At 33.5% G+C, this 10,813-nt stretch overlaps 1 protein-coding gene across 1 annotated transcript; it reads right to left on the bottom strand.

Annotated features, from left to right (window-relative positions):
* Window positions 1–6,487: 6,487 nt before the first annotated feature.
* Window positions 6,488–8,392, bottom strand: LOC111888821 (heat stress transcription factor B-2a). Its single transcript, XM_023884937.3, has 3 exons — window positions 8,095–8,392; window positions 7,713–7,969; window positions 6,488–7,580 (listed from the first exon to the last, which is right to left on the bottom strand). The coding sequence occupies exons 2-3, from the start codon at window positions 7,950–7,952 to the stop codon at window positions 6,741–6,743; spliced, it is 1,080 nt and encodes a 359-aa protein (XP_023740705.1). The 5' UTR covers window positions 7,953–7,969; window positions 8,095–8,392; the 3' UTR covers window positions 6,488–6,740.
* Window positions 8,393–10,813: the final 2,421 nt, after the last annotated feature.

Genomic DNA, 10,813 nt, shown 5'->3' with positions numbered 1-10,813 from the left:
TTTTATAGCTATAGAGCACATATTTATATGTAGGATTCCAAGGGTCATGGGTATAACCCAAATCCATACCCATGGGTTTTATGATCCAAGGTTTATGTGGCCCAACCCTTTATGTATCCATACATAAACTTGGTCCAACATGGATCATAAGCCCAACACATATAAATATAACTAATTACCATAATTAGTCCCCATAGATTTAATTAGTCTCTTTTGATCACTAAACTAATTCTTGATCAATACTAATTAAATCATATGATTTCATATTAATATATTATAACTTATAATATATTAATAGATCATAAATAACCTCTTCTCTCAAAAGTCCATCCTAATAAATTGTCATGATGATATGCAAACCTAATGGACCATGCTACTCTCGGGTCAAGTACATACCAATTATAGTTATGGGCTTAGACACCTAATCCAATAGAGGTATCCTTATTCATTCCTTCTCCCCTGACATTCTATAAGTGATTATTTTTTGGTCCATCCATTAACCCTCCTTGGTCTCAACGAACCTTTCCATGCCCATATAAGCTACTATGTCACCTTCATGTATCCCTATGATCCCCCCTCCTCTTCGCTATACCATCCATTCTCCATTTATATTGAACCCTATATTAATTCATTTTTATGACCATAAACTCATCAATTTTTTAATCTTTCAGCCATCATAGTAATTTCTTCATTCCTATGTTTAATGTTCAGGATTTGTGTGACCCTCATCAGAAAGCTACAATGGTTTTTAAAATATCTTACATGGTTTTTAATGGCATGTCGTATTTGTTCCTCGACGTTATTGGTTATGAGTGAATCTTGCATCTTAAAATTTATTGCCATGGTAACCTAGACTGCTATAAGGCCCTCTTAGTGGCCCAATGATTCTCTCGGCGGTTGGGTTATAGAGTATTCTAAACACATGATAATAGCAACAGAAGAGTTAACAAAATCCTATATGTTCATGCAACTTATAAGGGTCTAAGTTTCATTATATTATTTACAACTACCAGAGTAATAAGAAAATTACACATACCTATTTTGCATCAAGGTATCTTCTTGCTTGAGATGTTGTTCTTGTCGCCTTGATTTGGATGAAAGGACCCAAAATACAACATCTCTAATGGTTCACATCTAAGACTCCAAGAGAGAGAGAAAACGACAAAACGCTAGGAGAGAGGCTACGATCGACAATCTCACAAACCCTAGAAGGGTTAGGAATTTTCTTCCAAAGAGAGGAAGGGGAGGAGAGGCGAAATTTTTTCAGGGGATTAGGAGCACACCTAGGGTTTGATCATTACCTCCCTATTTATAAGCCCTGGTTGCTCTAAAATACTACGGATAATCCCTATCCATTTTTTGTCTATCTTAATCCTATAGGGTTTCTAGAATATTTCAATTAACTAATTTTTAATTAATTAACATTCAGCCCCTTGAATTAAATATTTCCAAATTAATTGCAAAATAATTTCTAATTAATTTATCAAAATATGACAAATTAACAAACTAATTTCTCCTAAATTCTTGTTGTCTTTTAATTGCTCAAATGGGTCATCAGAGAAATCCAAAAGGACCCTGATATTATTAGAAATATTAATAATGGTTAACCAAGTTGGATATTTTTTCCAATAGTCTCAATATAATACCCCGATATTCAGGTACTTCCAAATTTATCATTATGGTTTTGATTTATGTCATTATGGTCCCTGTGATAGAAGAAAGTAGCCATGAGAAGCCTTAGTGGCAAAACTGTAATTTTGAAAGGATAACAATACGTCATGCGTATGTGTGTACGCTTAACCCTTGTGTGTGTTGAGCTTGACTGTGTGTGTGTATTCTTAGTGTTGAAGAAAGTAGAAGAGATCCTTTGAGAAGCTTTGGTGTGGGATTCAATCTTGTAGATTTGAGATCTGCATTTCTTTGGGGAGCTCCAGAAGGTATAAAGTCTTGAACTTTACTTGTATTTCTTAGAGAACTAGCAATATGGAGTTCTATGTGTTTGTCTCCCTTTCTTGGACTTGATGAGTAAATGCTACTCTAAGACCAAAGGAGCTACCATTTCAGAAGATTTGAGTTGTGTTAAGTCATAAAAATGATTTCTTGACTCCTTTAGTGCTTGAGTGCAAGTGTAGAGGTCCTTAGTAGTTAGGAAAACTAGGAGGATGGTTTTGGGTCTTAATGATGCATGCATAACCATAAAGTTGGAAAATATATGTTTAAGAGCACCTTCTTGGACTTGGATTTGGTTTTTGGATGTTTGGACTGAATATAATAAGCGTTTTTCGAAGTTGTGCATGGACACCATGTACGTTGGGCGTACCAGGGCCTACGTTGGACGTATGTGGTCGGCATTGAGTTTGGGTAAAGGTGGATTACGTTGAGCGTATGGGTGGGTATGCCCCACATACTCAGCCTGTTGGGTTTTCGAGTTTGGACTTCAAGTTTTGGGCCACCTTTTCGGCTTGGATGCTTGGGCCATTATTGGTCCATCTGAGTATGGGTTTTTTGGGCTAAGTGAAGTGATGGACCTTAGGGTAAGGCCCAAATAGGAGTTAGGCCCAATTTAGAAAATTGGGCAAATTATGGGCCTTGGGTGGTTATTTAATGATTGGGCCTTTTGGATCAAGACTTGGGCCTGGGTCTTATCCCAACTAAGGAAAGGGTAAAGTGTCCTTTTTCCCTAATAATGGACCATTAGCTTAGATTGTAATCCAAGTATTAATTGGATGATTATTCTGTTGTGATAGCGCGGGGATTTTAGTGAGTCAACAATCGGAGACTTTCAATGTGATTCAACAGATAAAGGTGAGTTTTCCTCACTATACTTTTGGGGTTGAAGGTACCAAGGTCGGTCCTTTGGATTGTTATCCTGGTTTATCGTATGATGCTATGTGTAGTGATCTGTTAGATCTGTATCCTGGTATATTGGATAATGTTGTGATTAGTGATATGTTTGATCTATATGACTGTCTGTACATGCTAACTTGTGTTTGATATGATATATGTTGATATGTGATGGCGAGTGGGTTGAGGCGGTCCTGTTTTGTGCTGAAGGCTGGCAGACCTAGGGCGTCCCGGATAGACTGAAGGCCAGTGGGACGTACTAGTAATGACGGTTCTGTGAGCGTGCTAGATAGACTATAAGCCGGTGGGGCATTCCAGTCAGACTGAAGACTCTGTATCCATGTTGTTTATGATTATTATTCTAGTTTTGTATTGGGTTGGTATTTAGGGGGAATTCACTAAGCTTTGGGCTTATAGTTTTGGGTTATATGTCAGGTACCTCAGATGATCACGCGAAGGTAAAGGCATGATCATGCACCTCATCATGTTTTGTTTTATGATCTTTGGGAAAACTCTGATAATAAACATGTTTTGAGAACTATTTTGTAAACAATGGTGGCTTGTGGAATTGATTGAAAAGTTTAATTTTTTTATGAATTTTATGGATGTAACACTCAACATCATGGTTTGGAGTTTGATGACATCTCTAACCACATATTTAATCTTGTCACTATTAGTACCATTAGTAGCATTGTCCTCTTGAAACACCCCTCTTTTGATTTTGTATTTTTAAAACTATTTAAATCATTTTTAAAAATAATAAAGATCATTAAGAAAAATCGATCTCGATATTTTGAAAGTACTCAAATAGTTTAGTTTAAAAGATGTTTTAGAGGAGGGTCATCGATTTAAATATCATTACATAAAATAAGCTACCATAACATAACAATGGCCTTCAAAAGATCCAAAATCCTCTAAGCCTTAGTCTTTACTCACACCTGAATACATGTCAAAATACTAGGTTAGGTATTTGGAATGCCTAGTAAGTAATATCGAGATTCCATGATGTTTGTAGTCAAGGAATCAATCATTTCTTGACCTGGGATGTATCCCTAAAATCATTTTAAAACTCTTTGAAATCATTTAACTATTTTGTATAAAAAAAATCATTAGTCTTTACTCATTTGAAAAATGACTTAAAAATATTAATTTTTTTTATTAATCAATGTTTCAATTCTTAACTATTTTAAATAAATTCTTTTCATCTTTTCTCTTAAAAAGTCCTTTGAAATCTTTAACTTATTTTACAAAGTCTTACTCTTTTCTCTTTAAAACACTTCAAAGATATAAAAATCTTTGATTAAACTTTAAAGTCTTTTCTCTTTGAAGCACTAAAAATCATAAAATAATTTACCAAAACTCATTACACTTTTAATCATGCACTTTTACTCTTGTCTCATTTAAACACTTTGAAAATGAATAAACATTCATATATCACATGAATGGAAAGAATGTTATACAACATACAACTACACCCAATCTCGTTCCTTTCTATGCCCCACTTACATGTTCTCTTTTCATGATAGCAATAGGGACTATGAAGTAGCTAGTATAAAACCCACTACAACATGACTCCTCTTATTTTTATTTGGTCTCTCTATGGGTACGGGTATGATATCAATCACTGGTACCATACTTTAGGTAGTTAGACTTAAATACATATGAGGCATATCTATAATACGACACACTCTTGGTTCTCTATAGTTATCATTTTTCATGAATTTTGGAGGGACACACAAGTCTTTTCCCACTCTTATATGAATGCATATATTCATGTTAAAACTTTTTAAAATCGTTTTAACTCTTTACTCTTTATCAAACTCTTTTATGATACAAACAATCTTAAACATTTTAGAATTGTTTTATGGGACATGGATTCGATAATACTCACCTCAATGTGAACCAAGTTGTTCTACTTCACTTTATAACACACCCTTTTTCCTCTAGAATCATGTAGTAATTCAAGTGTCACCTAATAACATCAAAGAGTATGTCAAAACTCTATTAAGTCGGTTATTAAGTTCTTAATCCTAAATATAAAATTTTATTGTTTTGTCATCTTCCATATGTTATAACTTAAGCGTAGACGAAAACAAAGAGTAATTTGGAGACCGAGTGCATAAGTTATGTTTGTTACAAGTTTTGGTCTTAAACAACAAGTTTCACACTGATCACGTGAGTAGAGGCTCTGACCGCATGAAAGATGAAACGAGTTGTAAGGTCTAAGTACACCTATTATAAACCAAAAACCTTATTTTCCATCTATAAATCTGTAACTAACATTCTAATAAGTCATGAAAATTTCATTCAATAGAATCCATGGAATGGAATTGGGGATTCAATCCATGAAGTTCCTCCAAGCTTGATCTATTAAAATTGCTTTAAGTTATTCGCACCATAATTACTCTATTGTTCAAACAATCCAAATCATATAAAATAAGATTTAAATTGCTGAATTCATTATTGTCTTGTAATCTTTTTATTTTCAATTAAAATGTAATATTGTTGTTTAAATGTTATGTTTTATAAAGTTATTTTGTTTATTTATTAAAAAGATAAAAAAAAACATTGAAATTAAAATATTATGATATGTGATTATAATTTTCTATAGTATGAAAAAATGACATGAAGATGATGTGACAAAAAACAATATAAAAATTATAAGTTTTAATTTGTTTTAAGAGCATCATAATAATATTTTTATAAATTATTATTATTTACTTTTTTTAAATAAATATTTATTATAATTAGAGTTTTCAATTTATTTCTTTTTTTTGTATTGACCATTCAATATATATTTATATATATATTGAATGGTCAATATATTTCAATCTTTTGTCATTTATCACCTTTATATTTTATTTATATTTCAACTTAGTTAACATTTTATATAAAAAAAGCTAGATAACCATTAAAATTTATTTAATTAGATGTTAAAGTTTTTAGAATGTAACAATAGTTTTAAGTCTTAATATAACTTAGCCATTGGAAATGCTCTAATTTTATTGTATTTTTTAAGGTGCATATGTATTCTAACCAGGTAGGCTAGCTATGACAGTAAGTTTTATCATATTTGAAATAAATAAATAATAGTTATTTTTAATATCAAATATTTTAATTCAACTAAAACTTCAAACACATGACCTATTGGAATTTGGAAGATCACATTATGAATACCAGCTAAAACTTGGAAATCTATTTTGGGAGAAAATATTACACAACGAAAAACTTGTACATTGACCAACATCTCATTTCATAGGACAAAACAAACACATTATTATTTTGATTCCGACAGCTTTATACAATTTCGTAACTTCTCTTAATGTACCCTAAAATAACAAGCAATGCACTTTAGCATTTAATATATCTGAAGCGTATAGTGGAAAACCTCCTAATCTAATGCATATGTATGTTATTAGTAATTTTTAATGAAAATATAATATTAAACCCACTTACAAATGATGCAAAACGTAGCTTTCTTCTACCATAAGTGATAAGACTTCTAATTAAAGCATATTAAAAGACAATTTTTAAAATTCATAATAAAGTGTCATACTTTATTCTATGAATATCACAAATCTTGAGCTTGATTGGTTCGCAAAATTCTGATTACGGAATAACATGGGAATGGGATCCATTCATCTGAAATCAAACTAGCTGAAATAGGCTTATATTCATAAAAAGATAAATTCTTTTTGGAAAAAGAAAAATGACAATTTTCTTGAATTAACAATTTAAAGATAAAACTTTAAAAGGCCAAAAAAGTCCAAGAAACTTCTGGTAACTTGGTCCACGTTTCCCGACAAGAAGAGATTAACATGCCACGTGAGTCATCTGGCACGTGCCACTCCTCGTGTGAACTTTTTTCCACCTTCGTAATTAAGCTCTTCTTCGATCTAATTAAGCATATTACGATCTGACCGTTGACATTGCCTCAACATCCACGTAGATTCCTGATTATCAACACTACTACTACCATTATCGTTTTGATCCAACGGCTCAAATTTCACGTCTCCTCCAGGCTGTCGAAGCCGCAGCTCATTATACTGCTCCGCCGCACCGCCACCTCCCGACACTCCCTCCCTCGACCGTTTCACACCTATTGTCACACCGAATAATCTCGGGCTCATCTCATCGGGTTCCGTTGTTTCTAGGTAATCACCATCGTCGCCGGCGCGACCTAAACACTCATCGGCTAACCGCTTTAGAGGTAACAGATCTAGCGGTGTCATGGTGGTGGTGGTGGTGTTCGTCGTCGTCGTCGCCGTCGCCGCCTCCGGCTCAGGTGGTGATTGCTGTGAAGTGCTTCCTTCCGACGGTTTATTCTTCGCGTAGCTAGACATCATCACGTATATGTTGGAGCAAAGATTCTTCATCTGACTCAACTCTTTATTGAGTTCAACGTTTTCTTTCTTTAGCCTCTCGTTTTCACCGACAAGCTCGGCGTTAGTTCCTCCGGAAGCTGTTGTTTCTCGAGATAAATTAGTTGTAGCGCCTCGAGATGAGTTGGACGACACGACCTGTTCTTCGCCTGAATCGCAAGGAGAAACCATTCCAAGCGGCGGAGACAGCACCGGAATAGCTGCAACAGCGGGCGATGGAGCAGGTACCAGTGGTTGTGTCGTTGGAGTTGCCGCAATCTTACGACGTTGTATATCACACAGCAATCGTTTCTCTCCTCTACGAAAACAATCATTAGAGAACTCCCATCGATCAGGCACAACCTTCCTGAATCCCTGTCAACATAATCGATCGAATTTAAAGGAATGATAGATCGTATCTAACTGTTGGATTGAAAAAGCAAAAACCATATCACTCTTAACTTTTTTACGCGAGGAAATCTAATTATGCTAGACCTGAAATCTTACATAGGTATTTAGCTGACGGACAAAACTGGAGAAATTATTGTGTTTAAAGTACTTGGGTAGCAAATCCTTGGCAAATTCAGTTGGATTCCAGACGATGAACGTAGATCCATCTTCGTTCCAGGAAATCACATCGTCAATCGCCTTATCATCAACAAGCTGGTATGTTTTCGTCAAAAACGGTGTCGGAAGAGATCTAGCAGCCGCATCCCCTCCAGCCGAATCCACCGGTGGCGGAGCCATAAATCACCACGAAGCAGCTACACCACACCAAACCAACAAACATGAATCTAAATCTCAGCAAACAAAAAGTTAAACGCAACCAAAAAAATCTTAAAAAAAAAAATGCTAAAATCAAAGGAAAGTTAACTACAACAGGTCTTACCGATGAATCAAGCGTTTCGAGAATGCATGTATGTTGACAGATCGAGCAGTAGGTTTGAGGATTCCAGAAAGTTCCGTGTAGGAAGATAGATCAGACTTGAAAGAAGGTAGGGATGGAAATGGTGGAGGGAGAGAGAGAAAAAAAAAATATAGAAAGGAAAAAGAAGGTGAATTATTATTGAATTGAATTGAATAGAATAGAATAGAGTTGAGGAGGAAGAGGAAAGAACGAGAAGGTACCGCAAAAGAGAGAATACAAATTCGAGAAGTTTCTCCATTGGATTGGATTTTAATATACGTATGTGTCAAGCGGTTGGACGCTCGATCAAACCATCGTGATCATCAATTCAACACCACCACATTATCAACTTTGGTCCTCACTTTATCCAATCATCTCTTCATTTTGTATCTATTTCATTTTATATATTTTAAATTACCTAACACTCTACAGCCATTAATGATAATATATATATATATATATATATATATATATATATATATATATATATATATATATATATATATATATTAAACTTTTATATTAAAAATCAAAATTATTAATAAGTTATTTTAAATAAAATATTATTTAAGAGATATTTTTTAGTTATATAAAATTATAATCGTTGATTTAAATAAATACATGAAGTTATATTATATTGTAATCTGTATTGATTTAATTTTATTTTTTATCTAATATTATTAATTTAATATAATATTTAAAATTTGAATTTAAAATTTAATGTAATTAGGATGGAAAATTTAAATTTTGAAATTTAAAATGGATAATTAATATGTTGACAAGTGGCATGATAGGGGACATATAATTTTAATGAGAAGTTCTAATATAATGACACTTGTCAATAGGAGATTAAACCTATTTATTTATTAGAATAGGAAGATATATATATATATATATATATATATATATATATATATATATATATATATATATATATATATATATATATTTCCTATTTATATATGACTAGATTTTATCGAAATGTAGCCTTCCTAATTCCTATGATTGTTGTCGGGTAAAGGGTTGCTAATAAGACACTCCTTGTAACCACTTTTTAAAAATAGGATAACACCTAAAAATTATTATTAATAAAAAGTAACTTCATTAATTAAAATTTTATTAATCTCTTTAGTTATTGATATACAATTAAATAAAGTGTTTGCTAATTTATAGTGATCAAGCAATGTATATGTTAACAAAGTTCTTATCAACTTTTGATGTTATGCAACTTCTGAAAGATTTCTTTACAAAGTAAATCATGGTTTTGAATATGTATGATCATCATATTTCTGGGTTTAGAGTTATGTAGTCGTATGGGTTTTTAATTTTTATTGACTCTAACTAAATGATATTAAAAGCAAGGTCTTTAAAGGAAATTGGGATTATGTTGCAAAAGTAGTTATCCAACTCAAAGAAGAAGACTTAACCCCCATTAAAATGGGGCTTTACTCTTTTCTTGAAATCAACATTACCATCACTCTAATTTCTCTCCTCCCTGCCTTTTATCCACCTATGAATTGTCTTCCTCCAAGACCATATCATGCACAATATGTATGCTATCCCAATACAACAAAAAATTCTGAAGTTTAAAAAGACAGAGAAATCCAAATTAAGAAGATTAAAATTCAGAAATCCAAAGTAAGCAAATGAAGTTCAAGAATCGTCTCTAACTTAACCAAATTAAAATTCGATTTTGTCTCTAACTTGCACAGCTTCATAAAAAATCGAATTTTAGAAAAGAATTAAAAATTTCAAGAAAGCTAGAACTTACAGAGATTCACAATCAGATTATCAAAAATTAATTTATTCTCTAACCCTCCATTCTAAAAGACTGAAACTTCAAACTTCAGGCGATTGAGAGAGAAATCCAAGTGTGACAACGACTGTGAATTCAAGAAATCCAAGGAGAACCGTAGAAGCAATTAGACTCGCGATTCTAAAGTAATCGTTCGATTCATTGAATTTCAATTCAGATTCTATTAAAGTGTTGTGGTTGTGGACAAATTCAAAAACAATAAAAAGAAGGATAAGAAATCGGATTCACTTGAAATGTAGAATAAGAAATAGAAGAAGGATAATCGTTGCTTCTGAGAAGACGTCGTTTGAATTCTCCATATGAAATCAATTGTTGAATAGTTACGATGCCTTGGAAGTGTAACATCCGGATTCCCAGGTATATTATTTTATTCATTTCTTTTGAGTTTGAGGAGGAACTCGGCGAGTTGATGCCTAGACTCGCCGAGTAGGATCGCGAGTTCTTATCCGGATTAGTGACCAGACTTGATGAGTCGACTCGTGGACTCGGCGAGTCCACGCTGTTAAGTGAAACCCTAATTCTCGGGTTTGGGACCTATTTAAAGGCTCTTATAGCCTTCAGTTGCGGCTACCAGACCCTAGAGAGAGACCCTAAGAGAGCTAGAGCGTTTGTGAGGAAGGAGAGGCCATTTTTGATCCTTGTGTTGGTGTTCTTGCAAGAAAAATGTGACCAAGGCAAGAGGGAGCTGAAGAGGGTGCTATTCTATAGATTTCAGAGCTCAGGGACGTCATATTTAAGGTATAGATTCGATCCTTCTTCAGTTTTGGTGTTAACCTTGGGAGTTAGGGTTTTCTACGCCCTTTAGAGGCTCGATTTGATGAGCATCTGGTCCCTTCTCGTATTAAGGCTTTGGATCTGGATCCAAAGAGGTCCAGAGACCTTAAA

The sequence above is a fragment of the Lactuca sativa genome, chromosome 2 (genome assembly GCF_002870075.4).
Source record: "Lactuca sativa cultivar Salinas chromosome 2, Lsat_Salinas_v11, whole genome shotgun sequence".
In the NCBI taxonomy this organism is placed as follows: domain Eukaryota; kingdom Viridiplantae; phylum Streptophyta; class Magnoliopsida; order Asterales; family Asteraceae; genus Lactuca; species Lactuca sativa.
This window is presented reverse-complemented; position numbering and strand designations above follow the sequence as displayed.

Coding starts and splice junctions, on each gene's coding strand:
- LOC111888821 (XM_023884937.3), bottom strand. CDS start 7,952: ATGGCTCCGCCACCGGTGGATTCGGCTGGAGGGGATGCGGCTGCTAGA. Junction 7,581..7,712: donor TCCGTCAGCTAAATACCTAT/GTAAGATTTCAG, acceptor TTATGTTGACAG/GGATTCAGGAAGGTTGTGCC.